Genomic DNA, 23350 nt, shown 5'->3' on the forward strand with positions numbered 1-23350 from the left:
ACAACACCAGTACAGAACCAACAGCACCAGTATAGAACCAACAACACCAGTATAGAACCAACAACACCAGTACAGAACCAACAGCACCAGTACAGAACCAACAGCACCAGTATAGAACCAACAGCACCAGTACAGAACCAACAGCACCAGGGTTAGGGTTAGGGTTAGGGTTAACCCTAACCCTAACCCTAACCCTAACCCCAGAACCAACAGCACCAGTACAGAACCAACAGCACCAGTACAGAACCAACAGCACCTGTATAGAACCAACAACACCAGTATAGAACCAACAGCACCTGTATAGAACCAACAGCACCAGTACAGAACCAACAACACCAGTACAGAACCAACAGCACCTGTATAGAACCAACAGCACCTGTATAGAACCAACAGCACCAGTACAGAACCAACAACACCAGTACAGAACCAACAGCACCAGTATAGAACCAACAGCACCTGTATAGAACCAACAGCACCTGTATAGAACCAACAACACCAGTATAGAACCAACAGCACTAGTACAGAACCAACAACACCAGTATAGAACCAACAACACCTGTATAGAACCAACAGCACCAGTGTAGAACCAACAACACCTGTATAGAACCAACAGCACCAGTATAGAACCAACAACACCTGTATAGAACCAACAACACCAGTATAGAACCAACAACACCAGTACAGAACCAACAGCACCAGTATAGAACCAACAGCACCAGTATAGAACCAACAGCACCTGTATAGAACCAACAGCACCAGTACAGAACCAACAGCACCAGTATAGAACCAACAACACCACTGTTCACAACTACACTGAATATAACAGCAGTACTTCAGTCACATGACTCACCATTAGTCCACCTGTAGTAGACCCTGTCCAGTTAGTCCACCTGTAGTAGACCCTGTCCAGTTAGTCCACCTGTAGTAGACCCTGTCCAGTTAGTCCACCTGTAGTAGACCCTGTCCAGTTAGTCCACCTGTAGTACCCCTCCTGTCCAGTTGGTGTCAGTGTTCATATTACTCAGTCTGTCCAGTCTTGTGTGGTTGTTTCTGACTTCAGCCTAAACTGGATGCTCCTTTAGTTCAGACTGTGCACACAGCCCAGTCTGCTCAGTTCTTTCCAGTCCAGTAAATGTGATGGCACTGATAAACACAGTGAAAACAGAGGGACTGATGCGGTGAAGGATGACAGACAAGCAAGTTATACTGCAGTTCTTCTTTCATTTGGTGTGTTCTATGTCCTCATGTTCTACCTTTCATGTGTTATTTGATGGCATGTCCATTTGTTTCCAGATCTGTGCTTCACAGAACCTGAACCCTAACCCTCAGTTCATGGATTGGACAGTGTGTGAACAAACACATGACAGTTTAGAATGTCTACAGAGAACACACCAGTTCAGAGTGGAGGACAGAATTATACCGGTGGTGACATCAGGTTGGTTTATCAGCCAGCAGCAACTACAGCTGCTGCATCACTGAGATGTTTTTGAACATTAAATACTACTAAATATATCTCATTATCATTAAAAAATAAACATTTGAAATGACAGATAATAATATGTCATGACGGAATTTTTACGACCCTGTCCGTCAAAATGACAGACAGTAAAAATGTCTAGCACAACCTGTGTTCTAGGGCTGTTCTAAATGCTCTTCAGAGGTCTTAAATGGAACTGGTCCAAACCTGTAAAACTCTGTTCTACTGTTTTAAGAACACATCCTTCCACATGTGATGAATGGGTTTTGTAGATAAAGCTGTTGTAGATAAACACTTTTACAGCTGACCACTTGGTAATGAAATTTCTTATTACATGAAGATAAACAAACTGGGCTCGTACAATGACGGCGAGCGGCTGGGCTAGCGTCGGTAAATCCTCCACTTCAGGTCTTCTTCACCACAGGAGTCGCTCATTTACTTCCATTAGAATGGCCCTTTGATTTTTATGTCTTTGTGAGAATAAAAAGTGAAGGTTGTGAAGATGATTTTTTGGGCTGGATCGTGGTTAGATGGAGTCTAGCCACAGGTGGTCTGTAATTCTGCAGCCTAATTGCCTGGCAGAGTGTATTATGGGTCCTCAGACCACTCATCCACTCCGTAGGGGTGGACCAGAAAAAAGGCCGAAGCAGGCAGAAAAACAGCACAGATAACATGATGTCCCGCCGTGAGACGATTCTGCCAGACACTTACAATACGGAGAGGGAGGATTATTATTGTGTACGCTCAAAGAAGTCCGTCTGCCCGGGCTGTTAAGGCTCACTAATGAAATTGATGGCGCTAAATGGGGAGACGATCTCCAATTGAATGGAAATGTCATTGTGTTTTTGAAGACAGGTGCGACAGACGTTCAGCTGTTTGAACGGAGTCGATGTTTGTTCAGACTGAAGGAGGCTCACATTTACAGGCGTTAAAGGGTTCAGACCTGGACCTTTAAAGACTTTAAAGGGTTCAGACCTGGACCTTGTAAAGCAGGGGTGTCAAACATGCGGCCCAGGGGCCAAACTGGCCTGTGGGATGAATTTCCAAAGTGTCTAAATTCCACAGTCCAGGCTGTGGAACTCATGTTAGTGTGGGTTCCACATCCAGACCAATCTGATCTACAGTCCAATAATAACAGCAGAAGAACCCACACAAAAGAAGGACTGCAGATTTACTACTGGGTTTGATGGGAAAAATAATATTTCATTATATCTGTAAATAATGACAACTTCAAATGTTTGTCTTTTAGTGCAAAAAATCACATTAAATTGTGAAACTCTTTCCATTTCCAAACTCTCCTGTACCAATAAGATGTGACTAACCTGAACAAATGTGTCCAACCTGAAATGTCTGTATTAAATTCAGTCCAGTTTGAACTCTTTTCTTCCTGTTCCTCAGTGTTTAGTGTCTTTGGAGATCTGATCCAGAATGCACATGGACTAATGAGAAGTGGAGGAAGAAGACTGAGAAAATTACACTGATTTTTATGAAGAAATTTCAGTTTTTTCAGGTTATTCACATCTTTTTTGTTTGGATAGTTTATAAAAGTAAGTATTTTCATATAGAGTTTCTTTACATTAAAACAAAGACATAAATTGTCAGTTGTCATTCTTTCTGGGTTCTTCTGTTCTTCTTTTCCTGGTTGGGTCCGCTGCAGATCAGATCAGACTGAATGTGGAACCTGAAAGAACAGGAGTTTGAGAACCCTGGTTTAAAGGGTTCAGACCTGGACCTTTAAAGACTCTACTGGACCATGTTTCAGCTGGAACCACTTGTCAGTTGTAAATGTGTATGTGTGTGTGTGTGTGTGTGTGTGTGTGTGGGGGGGGGGTCCTGGGCTTCAACTTCAACATGTTCAGAGTTATTTCAGCTCTAGTTCGAAAAGCCCACAGTGAACTACATCCAAATACAGCAGGAGGTTTTACAGGAGTCACTCTGGTCTCATACATTTATTTAGGGGGGGTTTTGGAGGGGGGCTGGAATGGACTGTAAACACGCAGCAAGCAGTAAATCTCGAAAACCACAATTTATTACGGTTAATGAACTACTGCCCCAGTTTCTTTTATCTTTAAACCACCTCAGTACCAAAAAGCTCCACTTATCTTGGACAAAAACCTTCGTGTTCTAGAGATTTTTAGACCAACGGTGGCTCTGGAATACTGCATTTAGTCTGCTTACCAGAGGGTAATTTCAAATTAACTCACCAGTTATGTTTGGGATGGACAGACCAAACCAGGAGAAAATGAAGAACTCAAGAAAAAAGAAGGTTTGAGGTTTTAAAAAGTTAAAACAATAGCTTTGTTTATTGCTTCAGGCAAAAATTAAAAAAAGTTACAAAAAGAATCTGGCATCAAACACACATTTTCGCCACAGAGAGAAAAAGAAAAAACTTGCCAAAAAAGAGTTTCCTTTATTACTTTTTCTAGTCTTTAGTGACTGTTGGACACTCCCATTATTCAGTGACCTCATTGGTTGTCTGCTTTTTATTGGTTAATGGCCGTTACTGGGCAGAACATGCCAGTCACTCCATCAGCTCATTCTAAGAACAGCTCATGCTTTTCCATGTGCACAGCTCTTCCTTAACACCTGCACTGTTAGGCTAGCATGTCTGGACCACAGAAACCCCCAGGTTCATATTCTGTTTTTTTTCTGCTCTATGCTCTTCACCACAACTACTGTCTAAAGCTGTAAAATTAGATCTTTTAGGTGGAATCGAACCTCTGCTCTGAGTTCACCTCAGACAGGTGTGAGTTCATCTAAACCACACACACACAAATCAAACCTGACACTGACTGTGTTAGGACTGATGGTACGAGAACCGGACCCAGATGCAAGACCCTCAGACGGAAATACAATTAAAGGGGATTTATTGAATACAGTCAGAGTTAATAATTCACACAGGAAAGTAATGGATCTTTCTTCAGTGTGGCTGTGGTGGGGAACCGTCTTGGTTTCGGATTCCAGGAGAACCACTTTACGGCCCTGGTCGGGAGCACACGAGGGGAACCCGACGATAGTCCAGGCAGGGGTCGAAACCAGGATAGGGCACCGAGGCGGATGAACAGACAGGGGTCAGGCGAATTCTCAGGTGTGATAGACGAACCAGGTCGAAGACAGACGAGCAGGCAGACGAGGGACAGGCAGAGACGGTGGTCAAAGGGCAAAACGGGTCACAACAGGCAGGCGAACAAACAGGATCCAAAAAACGCTGGTAAGTTAACACACCAAAAGGAGGAAAACGAACTGGCAATGGACAGGGGAGAACACAGGGTTTAAATACACAAGAGGGTGGGAAGACAATTGGACACAGGTGGAGACAATCAGGGAGGAGTCAGGTAATCAGGGAAAAGGTGAACACAAAGAGGAAGTAAAGACACCAGACAAGACACATGAGGGAAACTTAACAAAATAAAACAGGAAACGACACACAAGACAGACAAAACAAGTAGAAGTCCGGGGACTGATATGACAGTACTCCCCCTCAAGGGACGGCTCCAGACGGACCAGGAACCTCAGGATGGCGGTGATGAAAATCCCTGATGAGGTCCGGGTCCAGGATGAAGGACGCAGGGACCCAGGATCGCTCTTCTGGTCCGTATCCCTCCCAATCCACCAGGTACTGGAATCCACATCCACGGCGACGGGCCGCCAGGAGCCGGCGCACGGAGTAAACTGGTTCACCATCAATGATCCGGGGCGGTGGTGGAGGCTGGGTGGGGGGTACCAGCTGGCTTTCCTTCGCAGGTTTGACTTGACTGACATGAAAAGTGGGGTGGATCTTCATGGTTCTTGGCAGCTTTAAGTGGACAGAAACAGGGTTAATAACTTTTGAGATGGGAAATGGGCCAACAAACCTGGGAGTTAGCTTACGGCTTTCCACCCTCAATGGCAGATGACGCGTGGACAGCCACACCCGCTGATCCTGCTGATAAGCCGGTGCAGGGGTCCTGCGGCGGTCTGCCATAGTCTTATAATAGCCGGCGGACTTCAACAGGGCCTGCCTGGCCCGCATCCAAGTCCTCCTGCAGCGCATAATGAGGACCTGGGCCGACGGAACGCTGACCTCCTTCTCGGAAGAAGGAAACAGGGGCGGCTGATACCCGTGGACCACATGGAACGGGGACAGTCCAGAGGAGGCGCAGGGAAGGGTATTGTGGGCGACCTCCACCCACATCAGCTGGCGGCTCCACGAGGCCGGGTTCTGAGACGCCAACACCCGCAGGCCGGCTTCCAACACCTGGTTGACCCGTTCCGTTTGCCCATTAGTCTGAGGATGATATCCAGATGACAGACTGACAGATGCCCCAGTGAGGGCACAAAAAGCCCGCCAGAAGCGGGCGACAAACTGCGGTCCCCTATCGGAGACCACATCTTTAGGAAAACCATGAATTCTGCACACATTGTACAAAACGGCCTCCGCCGTCTCCTTAGCAGTAGGGAGTTTAGGCATGGCTACAAAATGGACCATTTTAGAAAATCTGTCCACAATAGTGAGTACGGTGGTATTACCGTCCGAGAGGGGCAGTCGAGTCACGAAGTCCAGGGAGATGTCAGACCATGGCCTCTTGGGAACTGGTAGAGGACGCAACTGACCGGCTGGAGCTGAGTGGGATGATTTACATGAGGCACAGACGGGACACGCAGCCACATACTCCGCCACCTCCTTTACCATGCTAGGCCACCAGAACCGCTGTTTTATGAAAAACATGGTGCGCTGAACCCCTGGGTGGCATGTCATCCTGGAGGTGTGAGCCCAGTGAATCACCTGTGGGCGGAGAGAAACAGGGACAAACAGCTGGTCCGGCGGAACCCCCTCCGGGACGTCGCAGTCTTTAAGGGCCTCCATCACAGACCTCTCAATATCCCACAGAAAAGCCCCCACCACACAGGAATCTGGCAGAATAGTTTCAGGTTCAAGGACAGAATCAGTAAGAGAAAACATTCTGGACATGGCGTCAGGTTTGCCATTCTTAGAGCCTGGCCGATAAGACAGAAAAAAATTAAAACGAGTGAAAAAAAGAGCCCACCTGGCCTGTCTGGAGTTTAGACGCTTGGCGGAGCGCAGGTATTCCAGGTTCTTATGGTCTGTCCAAACCAAGAACGGGACCTCCGTTCCCTCCAACCAGTGCCTCCATTCCTCTAGCGCCACCTTGATGGCTAACAGCTCCCGATTCCCGATGTCGTAGTTCCTTTCAGCCTTAGACAGCCTCCGTGACAGGAAAGCACATGGGTGGACCTTATTGTCACTTGGAGATCTTTGTGAGATGACAGCCCCCACCCCCACATCAGAAGCATCCACCTCCATCACAAACTGCAGGGCTGGATCAGGGACGGACAGGATTGGTGCTGACGTGAAAGCCGTTTTAAGGCGACCAAACGCCTCCTCGGCTTCGGGGCTCCAACTGAAAACAGTCTTAGGGGAGGTGAGACAGTGCAAGGGGGCAGCCACATTGCTGAAACCCCGAATGAACTTCCGATAAAAATTAGCAAAACCCAAAAATCTCTGTACCTCTTTGCGAGATGTGGGTGTGGGCCAGTCCCTGACGGTGCTGACCTTCTCCGGGTCCATCTGGACACTCCCCTCGCCGATGATGAAACCAAGAAAGGAGACGGAGGACCGGTGGAATTCGCACTTCTCAGCTTTAACGTACAGCTGGTTTTCGAGCAGTTTCTGCAGGACCTGACGGACATGCTGGATATGTGACTTCTCATCGGGGGAGAAAATCAAAATGTCATCCAGATAGACAAACACGAACAGGTTAAGCATTTCACGGAGGACGTCATTAACTAGGGCCTGAAAGACAGCAGGAGCATTAGTCAAACCAAAAGGCATCACCAAATATTCATAATGCCCACTAGGGGTGTTAAATGCCGTCTTCCATTCATCTCCCTCTCTGATTCTCACCAGATGATATGCATTTCTGAGGTCCAGTTTAGTAAAAATCCGGGCTCCATGCAGGAGCTCAAAAGCAGATGACATCAGGGGTAACGGGTATCGATTACGGACAGTAATCTCATTGAGACCTCTGTAATCAATACAGGGTCTCAGAGTCTTGTCTTTCTTATCTACAAAGAAAAAACCTGCTCCTGCAGGTGACGAGGACGGTCTAATCAACCCTGCGGCCAGTGACTCATCTATATACTTCTGCATGGCGGCCGTCTCAGGGCCCGACAGGGAATATAACCTCCCTCTCGGGGGACAGGTTCCAGGACGGAGGTCTATGGCGCAGTCGTAGGGTCTGTGTGGGGGTAGAGATGTAGCCCGGGCCTTACTAAATACCTGTTTCAGGTCATGATAATGTTCTGGTACTTTACTGAGAGCCAGGAAATCCGCCTCATCCACCTTAAAGGACTGAACTGAGGCCACCGTGGTGAATGGAAACTGGGATTGTGGCTCAGACTGAATAACCCCTACTAAACAAGAGGCGCACCCCTCCCCCCATGCCCGGACCTTCCCTGTGCTCCAGTCCATACAGGGATTGTGACGCTGGAGCCAGGGGAAACCTAAAATAAGGGGATGAGCCTCAGACTGATATACATGAAAGGACAGAGATTCTGAGTGACCATCAGAAAACCGGACAGTCACAGGTTGAGTGCGCTGGGTGATCCGACATATTAACTGGTCATCTAGTGCTTTAGCCTCCAGCGGTCTTTCAAGGGGCTTCAGACCGAGTCCCAGCTTCAGGGCGAGGTTGATGTCCATTAGATTGGCGTCCGAACCTGAGTCTATTAACACGGGGTGTTGCAATGACAGGGAGGCAGAACTGAGAAGGATCATAGGTTGCAGGCGAGAAGAATCGGATACACATACAGTTCGGCTAATTAATCTGTCCTCACCTGAGGCTGACTTGTTTTTGCTGGGACAGTTAGCCACCCGATGCCCATCCTGACCACAGTAGAGGCAGAGCCCTGCCACCAGACGGCGCCGATGTTCCTCCGCCGAGAGACGAGTGCGACCCAGCTGCATGACCTCCTCCTTAGGCCCGTCACCTGCCTCAGTTACTGGGAACGGGAGTCCTGACGCCGGATAGCTTTCAGCCGCCTGGGATAACGGACGGGTCCGTGACGGTTCTGCGTTCCAGAAGGTCATCTGGTCGGAGGTCTGGATGGCCGCCTCGATGACCTCCTCCAGGGTCCTTAATTCCTGGCGGAGTGCCATCTCACGTCCGATGGCTCGAGTGAGACCCGACCGAAAAGCAGTTATTAGAGCTTTCTCGTTCCACTCGGACTCAACCGCCAGAGAACGGAACTCACACACATATTGTCTGATGGGTCGCTCCCCCTGCCTAAGCCTCATAAGCAGTAGAGCAGCCTGCTCACCCCGAACGGGGTGATCATACACACGTTTTAGTTCAGCACATAATCTAGAATAGGAGCGGGCCACTGGGGATTCCTGTTCCAATAAGGCATTGAAATAACTTAGGGGGGGACCCTCCAATAAACTAGCCACGTATGCTATCTTAGCAGAGTCATGAGAAAAGCGCCTTGGCTGAGCCTCAAAAATTACTGAATCTGAGTGAAGAAATTTCTGCAAGTCTCTGGGTTACCTGAGTACTTATTTGGCAGAGGGATATTAGGTTCGTCCGGGACTCGTGCGGACGAAACAGAAGGTACGGGCTCAGCCGGCTGGGCAGGCACCTGAACCTGAGTGAGGGAGGACTGGGCGATCTGGACAGAGAGCTGGTTCATCTTGTCGAGGATAGTTTGTAACACCTGCTTGTGCCCCCCTAGACGGTGCTCCTGCGCCCGAATTGCCTCCCGGACCTGGTCAAGGTCTGCTGGGTCCATATCTGGCCAGTTCGTACTGTTAGGACTGATGGTACGAGAACCGGACCCAGATGCAAGACCCTCAGACGGAAATACAATTAAAGGGGATTTATTGAATACAGTCAGAGTTAATAATTCACACAGGAAAGTAATGGATCTTTCTTCAGTGTGGCTGTGGTGGGGAACCGTCTTGGTTTCGGATTCCAGGAGAACCACTTTACGGCCCTGGTCGGGAGCACACGAGGGGAACCCGACGATAGTCCAGGCAGGGGTCGAAACCAGGATAGGGCACCGAGGCGGATGAACAGACAGGGGTCAGGCGAATTCTCAGGTGTGATAGACGAACCAGGTCGAAGACAGACGAGCAGGCAGACGAGGGACAGGCAGAGACGGTGGTCAAAGGGCAAAACGGGTCACAACAGGCAGGCGAACAAACAGGATCCAAAAAACGCTGGTAAGTTAACACACCAAAAGGAGGAAAACGAACTGGCAATGGACAGGGGAGAACACAGGGTTTAAATACACAAGAGGGTGGGAAGACAATTGGACACAGGTGGAGACAATCAGGGAGGAGTCAGGTAATCAGGGAAAAGGTGAACACAAAGAGGAAGTAAAGACACCAGACAAGACACATGAGGGAAACTTAACAAAATAAAACAGGAAACGACACACAAGACAGACAAAACAAGTAGAAGTCCGGGGACTGATATGACAGACTGTACCTCTAAAATAAAAAGAATATTACTATTATATAAGAATATTACTCAGAATATTACTTAGACTTGCAAAAATAAAAAGACTCTTCAAGCAAAACAACTTCGTAATGTAAAGATTAAGCAGACAACTCATACCATTACATTTCCTCTTCTTTTCCATTTTGCTTCATGATGTATGATTTATGATGTTCATCCAACATTTCTTGGAGCAAGATTAAAACACACATTCAACTTCCAGTCAACATAAGATACGTACAACAGGATTAATTAGGTCCGAGCCCGGCACACATGCTGGCGAGGGCCAATTAAAATCGCATGGTTCCGTTATTATTATTCTATGCCGCTTTGAATGCAAATTTGACCCCTGAACATTAACAAAAAGTCAATTTTATTTGACCAAAAATTCAAGCCCAGCGAAAATTTTTTTTATTCGAAGTCACCAAGAAAAAATATCGCAAAATGACTCAGCCACGCCCCCTCAAAAATCAAAATACATTATGCGGATGGGAGCCCTCCCCAATTTTTTTTCCATGTACAAACATGAAACTTGGTCCAGACACAGCCCATGGAAGGACGAGTAAAAAATGACATTATGGCCCCGCCCTAAACCCAACAGGAAGTCTGCCATATTGGGTGGAAGTTTGGACCTCAAAAATCCCACCCCTCATCCTTTCATCATCTCCTCCTAGGGTTTACATCCAATTTGGACCAAACTGGGTGGAAATCACCTACACACATGTGATCAAAAGTGATCACCTACATTTTTGATCAAATGTTGGGCGTCGCTGTGACACGCCCGTGATGAAGCCCGTGATGATGTTGTTTTCAGAAGTATAAAATTGTGTGTATCTGCAGAATGTCAGATTTAGCCCATGGTACGGTGTCCTCTAACAGTTGCTGGCCTCGGCGGTCCTGTGGGGGGGGGAGAGGGCCTTAACACCATTTGTGGTTTTAATTCTATTTAAATTAATTCCAAAGGGGAAAACTGATTCATAAAAGGAGTAAATTCACAACAAGCTTCATGGTTGTTGATGATGAAGCCCGTGGCGGTCCTTTCATCCATAACCTTCATATCGTTGGTTCTGTAGAAAAAACAGCTTCTATAAACCACAGTGGTCCCATTTACTGTGACCTTTGACCCTCACATGTCTTTTACCCTTTATGGCCTGAACCTTCTGCTGTTTTATATTTTATACCAGGTTCCATTCAACTCAGGTCACATGGTTCAGTTTGTGCTGTTTTTGGTGATAAGGACAGAGGTCAAATAGGGGTCAAATAAAGACTTTAACCTTTATGTCCAGTCCAGTATGTGTCTGGTCCAGTATGTGTCCAGTCCAGTATGTGTCCAGTCCAGTCCACTCCAGTATGTGTCCGGTCCAGTCCAGTATGTGTCCAGTCCAGTATGTGTCCAGTCCAGTCCAGTATGTGTCCGGTCCAGTCCAGTATGTGTCCAGTCCAGTATGTGTCCAGTCCAGTCCAGTATGTGTCCAGTCCAGGTTTTCGTGCTGCTGCCTTCATGTAGGGGGTGTGTTTGTAACTGGACTGTTTCCTTCGTTGCAGATGCGATGGCCAATCCGTCTCCAGCTAAAAGCGTGGGAGACCCTGGAATCACCCCCCTGTCTCCATCCCACACCCAGGTCAGACTGCAGACTCCACCCCTTACATACATACATGTTTCCATACATAGGGATGTAACGATTACTGGTAAAAAAAGATAAACTGCAGTAAAATCACAGACGGTTAGTATTACCGTTTAAATTCTAATTCTCATGATAACTGTGTTTAATTAACACACTTTTAGGGGAAAAAACCCTATGGAAAGATCTGCTTTTATGTCAAATATTTGAGTATAGTTTGAATTTATTACAATTTTAATTTTCTATCCCTAATATTTGAACCAATATTCACTTTTAAAGTCTGTGAAAAGGTTCGTTAAACATCTGTGTGTTATTTATGCAATAAATTATATACATTTTTCAAATCAGATTTTATATTTTTGTGTGTTTTTTTGTCCTTTTATATTTTTATAGTAGGTTAAAGTGAAAAAATAATAGACAGATGATACAGATGAAGTTGTGCTGAAAAAACAGATCCAAACATGGGTATAGTAAACATTTGTTTCTATAGTATATAAAGGCCAAATCAAAAGGACTGAAAAACAGACAAAATAGGCTCAGACCACTAAGGGTTAATATTGGAATGTTTCTGACACAGAAGGGACAGTGGGACTGTTATTATTATTTTGTTGGTTGGTTTTTTGTTTTTGTTTTTTTCAGAATACAACTTGGTTATCCCTCTGGTACCCCGTCCTCAAGGCCCTTACTAAACACACAGTGTGCCTTTTTCACACACTTGTGGAATAATGTCAAAAAAATTTCATACAGTTTGTCTTTAATTCTTTTACACTTTTTTCTATTTCATCAACTTGAGCCATAAATAAAAATACCAAATACCGTAAATTCCGGACTATAAGCCGCTACTTTTTTCCCACGCTTTAAACACTGTGGCTTATACTCCGACGCGGCTTATACGACGATTTTCCGTTATTGCCTGCCACACCCCAGGGAAGAATCTGTCTATTGTTACCAGGTATGCAGGAATGGATAACATTAACAACTTAACCTTTATAAAGTTAATATTAACATACACAAAAGGGGAACTTTTAAGGAAAAATAGTAAACCTTCAAAATGTTAATATTGTTTCACAAATATACAAAACAAAACTGAATGAAAACACCCACTAAAGCTCTCCAGAGACCGTCATAAATTTAAAGCATCTCAGAATTAATGCGCACGTCATGAGAGACAGCGAGTGCATATTGAGGCACAGACACCGCCAGTGGCTCACTTCCAGTACCACGGCTCGGTGTCGCGGTGGTGCTGCAGCACCTCGGTGGCACCGCGGTGCCACGGCACCTAGTGTTGGCCCCGAGCCGCAGCACTTCCTCGGTGCACCGCGGCACCTCGGCTCAGTGCCAGGTGCCATGGCACCGCGGTGCCACAGCTCGGTGCCAGGTGCCATGGCGCTGTGGGACCATGGCTCGGTAACAGCTCAGCTCGGTACCACGGCTCGGTACCAGGTACCACAGCACAGTGCCAAGTACCGTGGCATCTCGTCCCTACTGCACGTCGTGCGTAATGTTAAATGAAAATGATATGTTGGTAGAGCGGGTCGTCCAATAACCGAAGGGTTGGCGGTTCGAATCCCACTCTGTCCTAGTCAGTCCGTTGTGTCCTTGGGCAAGACACTTCACCCTCCTTGCCTCCAGTGCCACCCACACTGGTGTATGAATGTTCGGTGGTGGTCAGAGGGGCCATAGGCACAAAATGGCAGCCATGCTTCGGTCAGTCTGCCCCAGGACAGCTGTGGGTACAGATGGAGTTCACCACCACCAGAGGGAGAATGTGAGAGCCAATGAAGAATGGGTTACTAATGTAAAGCGCTTTGGGTGTCTAGAAAGGCGCTCTATAAATCCAATCCATTCCATTATTATTTTACAACAGACGTAATTACTTGTTTTTAATCTTTATATTTTAAAAATAAATTAAAAGTCCTACTCTAACGAAAAACAAACATTTGTTCACTTTCAAGTGTCTTTCAAGTCATTTTAAGTCCGTGAATCCACAGCCGGCGCAAAAGCAAGTCAATCCCATATCGGCATGAATCCAAAGGAAACCCCGATAAGTCCACCGACAAAAAAAACAGAAAGAGAAAATGTGCTTTTATTACTATCCTTTTATTGCCTCGTTTTTTGTCTTTTGTTTTTTAATCATCGTATTAACAACGAATCAACCTATAGATATGACAGCAAGCTCACACATATCAGACCATTTACATACAGGGAAGAATTTCATTTGAACTCAAAGAAAACCTTTATCCAATTACCGTCCAGTTTTGACACAATGAAAGAAAAGGTTCCACTCAGTCCCATAGACTCCCATAGAAGCCAGGCTTCAACAGGAAATGCACTGAGCACAGATCGTATGAGGAAACAGCGACACGGGAACGGATGAGAAGTGAACAACATGGAGTCTGATGATTTGTGATAAAGCTGATTCTGAACCAACTCGTCTGTGAGATGAACGTGTTTTAACACGTGTAGTCAATGAGATGTCAACACAACCAAACAGATTTAACCATTTAATTTTGGTAATGATAGGGGAAGCCGGGCTTCTCTGTCAGTCTGTGAGAAATCACCACTGGTGGACACCCGCCGCTTAGAAACCAACACGGCTTATACGTGGACAAAATGGATTTTCTTTCTAAAATTAGGGTCTGCGGCTTATATTCAGGTGCGGTCTATAGTCCGGAATTTACGGTACTCAATAATTGTCACATTTTTTAACCCTTTAAATGCTGTGTTTGTAATGGAAACAAACCATTTTTTTGATGCAAAAAACACAAAAAAATAATTTTTTCAGTATACTACATAAAAAGTGGATCACATATTATTAGATTTTTTCATCCTGGCATATGTCAATGATTAACTCCAACATCGGTTAATTTGCATTATTATTTTTGGCGCTAGGTCAAATGTTCAAAAATACTGGCATCTGTCACCAAGTGTGCGTAAAATGCACACCTATAAATCAAACTATTAAATATTATATACTGATTTATATTTCTGCTCTAATTTGATTTTATTTTTGTAAATCCAGCTCAGTCCTAATCATACAGATCAAATGTTAGAAATAGAGCGTTTTATGCACACTTGGCAGACAGATTCTAGTCTGGTCATTTTCTTCTGTTTACAATGTGCACATGTGAGTTGGTGGACAGAATTTTAAAGATCATGAACAAATGAACAACTTTTGAATTCTAACCTTATTTAAATTGTGAAAAATAATATGAAGTTTTTTAACACAAAGTGAAAAGTGCCTAAAAGACACACCTGGATATCAGAGGGTTAAATTATTTCAGTGTGTGTATCAGTACTTTTTGAACATTTTGAGCAAAATTTCAACAATACCACGATAATAACGATAACCGTGATAATTTTGGTCACAATAACCGTGATATGAAATTGTCATATGGTGCCATCCCTATCCATACATTATCTCCACACATGAGCTCGTCTAAATCCAGCTCAGACCTCATCTGTGTGTTTGGACAGGACTCAGCCTCATGTTTCCTCATGTTTCCTCCTGATCAGACGCTGATAGTTGCTGTTCTTCTGCTCTGGTTCACCTCAGGCCTCAGTTTATTGTTTCCTCTTCTTCACTAATGCTTCTTATGTAACAGTGTCAGAGGAACACAGTGGACCACTGAGCATCCAGTAATGACAGCAGGACTCATTCAGGGGGCAAAAGACAAAGACAAAGACAGATAATTAAAAAAAAACTTCTACCTCAGACGTCTTAATACGTTTATAAAGTCCAGTTTCCATTCAGTGTTGAAGCAAATCTAGTGTCCTTCCTACACTGACAGGTTCTATGTGCTGATGCTAATGGCTAATGCTAATTTGTATGTACTGTGTGTATTTGGATGGTGCACAGACTGGTGGGTTCACCTTTAACCTTTGTTATTCCCTTTATCACTGACAGTACCAGTTATGGTTCAGATTCAGTCACGTTTCTCGTGTATTTTGCACAGTCAGTGCAGTTCTTTGGGGCTGTACTGTGGTGTACTATCGGCTCCTGTGGGTTTATGGATCACTACAGTCTGGTCCATTTTCAGAATATTTGATCTGTTGTGAATTTGAAGTGAAATAATCCAGAAATTATTGAAGTGCGGACTTTCAACTTTAATTTAATGAAGAGTTGAACACTATGTCAATATGAGGTGAAGTGAAGGAGGTCCAATATCAATACTGTGCTCTTTGGATATGAAGACATAATGTTGTCCTATTACAGACCTTCTGCTTCTGTTGTGGAACATATTGTGACTAGAAGTTCTTCTAAAAATGACTCTTGTGTTTGTTGGTTTGCTCTTGTGCAGCAGAACGACACAGACCAGGTTCCTTCAGGTCCGTCCTTTATCGTGGTGGTCGCCATCGACTTTGGCACCACATCCAGCGGATATGCCTACGCCTTCACCAAGGAGCCCGAATGTATTCACACCATGAGGTAGGCCAGCAGACCCCAAAGACCCTGCAGACTCTGCAGATTCTGCAGACTTTGCACACCCTGCAGACGCCAAAGACGCTGCAGATTCTTCAGACGCTGCAGACTCTGCAGATTCTGCAGACTTTGCACACCCTGCAGACACCAAAGACACTGCAGATTCTGCAGACCCTGCAGATGTTGCAGACTCAGAGATTTTCTTCTTCTTTCATTCTGTCCTGTGGTTTGTCTTGTAACTTTTCTTAACTGTACATGTCACAGGTCGACACTTCCACAGAACACTCATCTAATACCATATTTCATATTTATTTCATATGATCGTATTTTGTAAAACTACCAGTTTCATGGACATTGACACATTGAGTAAAATATAAATAAAAACAAGAAAAGCACTCGGAGAGCGCAGACCTCCACTAAGACAGATCTGCCTCCCGTGCATGTTTGTGTGTTTGTTAGCAAGATAACTCAAAAAGTTATGGATGGATTTTCATGAAATTTACAGGAAATGTTGATATTGGAACAAGGAAGAAATTATTAAATTTTGGTGGTGATCGGGGGGGGGGGGGGGGGGGGGGCTTGATCTGCCTTGGTGGGGGTCTGCGCTCTCCCAGTGCGTTTCTAGTTTTTGATGACTATTCCATTGAATCCACAACAATGACCAGGTACTTCATGTTCAAACTGATCCTGTTTGATTGACTCCGTTTGTATTTGTATTTTTGTGCCGTTCATTCCAGTAGAAGTGGGAGGGGCTGTGTTTACGTCACCTCCCCTTTGAAGACTCAGGACATTTATTACTGAGGCATCGTAGATGGAACTCTTTCTCATTCTGGTTTGATGCATAACTTCACTTCAACAGTTCAGTCTGTGTTTGTGCCACATGTTTGTACAGTGGGGGTTGGAATTCACAGTTCATATCAGTTCTAGTTTGTATTACACACAGAGTCATCCATAAAAGCATAGTCATCACTTTTTTTTAATACCCAAACCCATGAACACTCCCACCCTGTGGCACCATGGAAAAAAGATGAAAAATAAAAAATAAGAGACTCAGATATTATTAATAAGACTCCTCTGGAATAAGTGAAGGATCTGCTTCTGTTATGGGATTCAGAACAGGTTATTAAGGACTCAAACACTTCCTGGTACATCCTCTTATGGAATATCGAATGATGTAAACGATCCAGAAACCAAGAATTAAATGTTGGAGTTTGTTTTTCTTTCCATTTCAGGAGTATTACTTGACAAGTTAGAGGAGTAGTGAAGGAAATCAGATTTATGTTCAAATGAAAATGAAAAGAATGTGGTGCAGTGCATAGAACTGGTGCCTCACAGGCAAGGCAAGGCAAGGCAAGTTTATTTGTATAGCACATTTCAGCAACAAGGCAATTCAAGGTGCTTCACACAGGACATTGAAATAAAAGAAACAAAAAGAAACACATTTAAAACATTATAAAAGAAACATATAAAAGGTGATTAAAAACAGCGAGTAAGAAAACAACACATAAAATCAAAATAAAATAAAATAAAATAAAAATAAAAACACACACATATTAAAGTAAAAGTTGCAGTGCAGAGTTTCAAAGAGAATATAAAATTTAAAAAGTCAAAAGCCTTTTAGTCAAAGGCAGCAGTGAACAGGTGAGTCTTTAACCTGGACTTAAAAGAACTCAGACTCTCAGCAGACCTGATATTTTCTGGTAGTTTGTTCCAGATATACGGAGCATAGAAACTGAACGCTGATTCTCCATGTTTAGTTCTGACTTTTGGAACACAGAGCAGACCTGCACCAGATGACCTGAGCTGTCTGGATGGTTCATACTGGACTAGAAGGTCTCTGATGGATTTTGGGCCTAAACCATTCTGTGCTTTATATGCTAGTAAGAGAATTTTGAAGTCTATTCTCTGAGAGACAGGGAGCCAGTGTAGAGACCTCAGAACTGGACTGATGTGGTCCAGTGTAGAGACCTCAGAACTGGGCTGATGTGGTCCACTCTCTTGGTCTTAGTGAGGACTGGAGCAGCAGCATTCTGGATCAGCTGCAGTCGTCGAATAGACTTTTTAGGCAGACCACAGAAGATACTGTTACAGTAGTCAACTCGACTAAAGATGAAGGCATGGACAAGTTTTTCCAGGTCCTGCTGCGACATCAGTCCTTTAATCCTAGAAATGTTCTTGAGGTGATAGTAAGCTGACTTTGTAATTGTTTGTATGTGGTTTTTAAAATTCAGGTCTGAATCCATGACAACACCCAAATTCCTGGCCTGGTCTGAAGTTTTTAACTGAAGTGACTGGAGCTGCATGCTGATTTTCAGACGCTCCTCCTTGGGTCCAAAAACGACTACCTCAGTTTTTTCTCTGTTTAACTGAAGAAAGTTATGGCCCATCCATTCAGATATTTGCTCCATGCATTTACCCAGTGCTTGTATGGGGCTATGGTCACCTGGGGACATTCAAATGTAGAGCTGTGTGTCATCTGCATAGTTATGGTAATCTATTTTGTTTTTTTCTATGATCTGAGCCAGTGGAAGCATGTAGATGTTGAACAGAAGGGGCCCCAGGATGGAGCCTTGGGGGACTCCACATGTAATTTTGGTCTTCTCAGATTTAAAGTTACCTATTGACACAAAATAATCCCTGCCCTTTAAGTAGGATGCAAACCAATCAAGAACTGTGCCAGATAGTCCCACCCAATTTTCCAGTCGATCAAGTAATATATCATGGTCGACTGTGTCAAATGCAGCACTGAGGTCCAATAAGACTGAAGATCTGCCATGATCTGTGTTAAAGCGAATGTCATTAAATACTTTGAGCAGAGCTGTCTCAGTGCTGTGATGTGGTCTAAAACCTGACTGAAAGACGTTAAAGCAGCTGTTGACTGTTAAGAAGTCATTTAGCTGTTGGGACACTGGAGCCTTTTCAATGATTTTACCTAAAAACGGCAGATATGATATGGGCCCGTAGTTGTTCATTGAGGTCTTTTCTAGAGTGTTCTTTTTTAGGAGCGGCTTAATAACAGCTGTTTTCAGGGTCTGTGGGAAGACTCCTGAGCTTAGAGACACGTTTACAATCTGGAACAGGTCAGATGCCATGACGTGTGAAACTTTTTTGAAAAACTCTGTGGGGAAAACATCTAGACAGCAGTAGGAAGAGCTCAGCTGGTGGAGAATGTCCTCCAGATTTTTGTCATTGATTGGATTAAAGTGTGTCAGGGTGTTTAAATGGTTTTCAGAACGAACAGATCCTGAACCTGGTGTTGAATTCACGGCCTGTCTAATATGCTGAATTTTCTCTGTAAAGAACAAAGCAAAGTCATTGCAGGCCCTGGCAGAGTGAAGTTCAGGTGCTATTAACACAGGGGGGTTTGTTAGTCTGTCCACAGTAGAAAACAGTGCTCCAGCATTAGTTTTGTTTCTGCTGATAATGTTTGAGAAGAAAGACTGCCTTGCATTCCTCAGCTGTAGATTATAAGTGTGAAGTTTCTCTTTGTAGATGTCAAAATGAATCTGGAGATTTGATTTTCGCCACCTGCGTTCAGCTTTCCGACACTCTCTTTTTTCATTTTTCACTGCCATGGCATTTCTCCATGGAGATCTTTTCTTGCTAGACACAACCTTCAACTTAATGGGAGCAATGGCGTCTATCACATTGAACATTTTAGAATTAAAGTTATTCACTAGCTCATTGACTGAACCACAAGGCAGGGTTGCTGTAGAAGAAAAAAGTACATGAAACATTTCACTGGTGTTTTCAGTAATGCATCGCTTCTCGATAACTTCTCTCTGATTACTTGTGTGCACAGATAGAGCTGTCAAAGAAAACACAACAGTGATCAGACAGGGCCACATCGCTCACAACAACCTTGTGTATGTTTAAACCCTTGGAGATCAGCAGGTCCAGAGTGTGCCTCCTGTTATGTGTGGGTCTGGACACATGCTGACTCAGCCCAAAGCTGTCCAGAGTACAGTACAGTTCTGTAGCCCCTCTGTCCTGGGGGTCGTCAACATGGATGTTAAAATCATCAACAATGATTATACAGTCATATTCAGTACAGATTATGGACAGCAGTTCATTAAAATCATCGAAAAAGTCTGCACAGTATTTAGGTGGCCTGTAGACATTTACTAATATGGCTCGAGGGGAGGATTTCAGATGAAGAGCCACATATTCAAAAGTAGAAAAATTACTGAAAGATAATTTTTTAAATTGGAAAGAGTTTTTGAATAAAACTGCTACTCCCCCTCCTCTCCGATTCACTCTGGCCTCACTTAACTATAGTTGGGAGGGGTTGACTCAATGAGAACAGCTGTGCTGTTGTTTTGATCCAACCAAGTCTCAGTTAAAAACATAAAATCCAGGTTGTGTTCTGTGATAAGATCATTGATTAAAAATGTTTTTCCAGCCAACGATCTGATGTTCAGTAAAGCAAGTCTTAATGTCATAGGAACATCCTCTATAATTGTTGGGACAGACTGTGATTCACAGGGAATGTTTTTTAAGTTTAACAGTCTGGTGCCATCACTTTTGTGCCCCCAGTTTCTCAGCACATTCACCTTTGTTCTTCTGTGACCAATCAGGACAGGAGTTTGGTAAACTGAAAGCATACAGGGCCCCGGCTTGGCCTGGGACGACTCATGACTGCTGGTAATCCTGCAGCCTGGACCCAGGGCACATCAGCTGGTACGAGTCTGTGGAGTCTGTGTTGGAGGTGGTGGAGGGGCGGGGGGGGCTGGGTGATGAGTCTGTGGAGTCTGTGTTGGAGGTGGTGGAGGGGCGGGGGGGGGCTGGGCGGTGAGTCTTTGGAGCCTGTATTGGAGGTGGTGGCGCTCGACGTGGAGTGCTGATAGGGGAGAAGATAGGAGAGGGATGGGGGGTGCATCTTAGTCCAGCACTGACCAGCTCCTTCATCTGGTCAGTGAACTCCAAGTGGGGTGAGGAGGGAGAGAGGGAGGGTAAGGAGGAGAGAGACCTGGTGGGGGTTTCAGGGGGTGAGGCAGGTGGACCATCAAAGGTGCTGTGGTTGTTGAGGGGGATGGAGGCCTGTGGAGACCCCTCCTCTTCTTGACTCTGACACCTCTTTGGCTCAGAGCACTTCTTGGGTGGGGGTGAATGTTGCTCTTCCTCTGGGTTTTTAATCAGTGGTGTTTTGTCTTTCCCTCTGGATGGTGCCTGTTGTTTAAAGTCCTTGGCAGAGGCGACTGATGGGTGACGCAGGAAGTCAAATAGATTAGATGCCAACAATTTTACTCCTGGCTTGTTCAGGAAGAGTCCGTTCCCTTTGAAAAGGTGTCTTCGCTCCCAAAAGATGTGGAAATATTCAATAAAGTTCACTGGGTAGGCAGTACAAGCAGTAGCAAGCCACTTCTTTAGAGCCCACAGCCTGCTGAATGTCTCCCCTGCATATCTGAGCGGTGGTATAGGTCCGCTGATAAACACACCCGCTTTCACAGAGCTCACTGTATTCAGCAACTCGGTGAAGTCCTGTTTGAACACTTCAGACTGTTGTTTAGCAACATCATTCCACCCTATGTGTATATGATGTTCCTCACAGTTGGGTGTTCAGCCACGATACTCAGAATCTTTTCAGTCATGTTGGAGACCACATCCTTGGGGAAGCAGATCACTTTGGTGTTTTTACTGCACACCCTCTGTACATTTCTAATAGTATTGTCACCCACAGTCAAAGTCTGAGGCCCAGGCTTTAGCTTTCCCTGTAGCCTTTTACTGTTCGACATGCTATCAGTCCTTACCCCGCTGTCTGAGGGTGGATGGTCTGATGGAAATTCAGGGTCCTTCATCAGTGGAGAATATCTGTTCTGCAGTTCAATGCTTGACTGTTTAGGAGGTTTGTTGTTCATCCTCCCTTGTACAGTTTTCCATGGCTGTGTCCTTCCAGGTACGGGGGTTGAAGAGGCACTTTGTCTGGGAGGGAGTGCAGACCAGCCGGTCTCATCACATACCTCAGCTCGCTGTGCTCTGCCTGTTAAACGTCCTCCCATTACCCATGGAAATGATTTGTTCTTTGGCTTTGCTCCAAGGTGGTTCCACGGAGGACTACTATTTGTAGATTTATTAAACAGAACAGAGCCTACCTGTTTCGTGGTAGCTTTGTCTGTGCTCGTTAGCTGTGTGTTAGCCAGCCCCTGTCCACTAATTTGAGCCAGGGGTAGGGTGGTGTCATTTCCACCTAGTCCGTTTACCTCCACATTAACTTCTAGGCGGTGAATTTTAGTCTCCAGCACGGCAATTTTCTGCAGAAGTTTGTCGAAGTCGTCGGCAGATAGAGGAGGCATCTTGAAGCTAATTAGCTTAGCTGAGCACTGTCTTTCCAAGTGAGGTGGTACAGGCCTGTGCTGTTGACAGCCCACGGTCAAGAAGCACTGAGGTGGTCATAAAACAGTAAAAATGGCAAAAAAAAGTCCTTCGTCTTTTAAGAAGTATGTCTCTGCTCATTAAAGAATATCAGAGACCTTCTGTCTGCAACTTTTAGTCCAGAATAAGAAAAAAATCATCGAAAGAATGTAAGCAAAACAGGGAGCAAGCAACAAAAGCGTCTGCACTGCAGCAAAGCAGGAAGTAGCGGCCACAGACAGAAGGTTGTGGGTTCCATTCCACAACAGTGACACTGAATTGTTCAGAATTTGTCAGGTTTTTACTTAAATAAAGTGTTTTTTTTTAAAGAACTTGGTGTCCTTCACTGTACTGAACCTGTACAGTTACACTCCTCATATTCACTATTTACAGCTTCATCATGTCTATAAACCTGAAACACTGTAGTTTAATAAAAACAGACGTGACCTCACTGAGGCTGAGGGATTGGACCCATGTTTAATGTCTGAGGAAATTACCAAAAACAGTCACTTGCCCGATAAAGGGTAAACTGTTACAGAGGAAGTATGTTCTGATTCTTTCCTAGTGGACTGGAGTTTGTGTCTGTGGTCCTGTGACCCCTGAGGTCCGCCCAGCACAGCGGGGGTTCACAGCCCCCGTCCGTCTGCAGGACCACAGGTATCAAACCCACAACCCATGAGTGACTGTGCACATTCTGCACATGACTGTGGACAAATGGACTGAGGGTCTGCACACCGTCTGAAAGGACCCCCAGCAGAGAGGAGCCAGGGTAGACCCGGTCTGAGGGACTAGAGCAAACACGGGACTGGGTCTGAGGGGTGTCAGACTCATTTTAGTTCTGTTCCACATTCAGCCCAGTATGATCTCCAGTGGGCCGAACCAGTACAATAATAACAGTGAAAAAACTAAAATTAAATTCTGATAATATTAACATCTACAAAAATCTGAATAACATGAACAACTGGAAACATCTTAAGAA

At 44.8% G+C, this 23350-nt stretch overlaps 1 protein-coding gene across 2 annotated transcripts in view; it reads left to right on the plus strand.

Annotated features, from left to right (window-relative positions):
* The window catches only part of LOC115415708 (heat shock 70 kDa protein 12A-like), a 43256-nt gene extending 27219 nt beyond the window's left edge, over positions 1-16037 (plus strand). Inside the window, exons 2-3 of one of the 2 annotated variants that reach the window (XM_030129345.1) lie at positions 11521-11597; positions 15899-16037. In XM_030129345.1, the coding sequence (XP_029985205.1) occupies positions 11521-11597; positions 15899-16030 (209 nt within the window). In that variant the 3' untranslated portion in view covers positions 16031-16037. The remainder of the gene's footprint in view (positions 1-11520; positions 11598-15898) is intronic. The other variant, XM_030129346.1, reaches the window with a different exon arrangement.
* The last annotated feature ends 7313 nt before the right edge of the window (positions 16038-23350 follow it).

This window comes from Sphaeramia orbicularis, unplaced genomic scaffold (genome assembly GCF_902148855.1).
Source record: "Sphaeramia orbicularis unplaced genomic scaffold, fSphaOr1.1, whole genome shotgun sequence".
In the NCBI taxonomy this organism is placed as follows: domain Eukaryota; kingdom Metazoa; phylum Chordata; class Actinopteri; order Kurtiformes; family Apogonidae; genus Sphaeramia; species Sphaeramia orbicularis.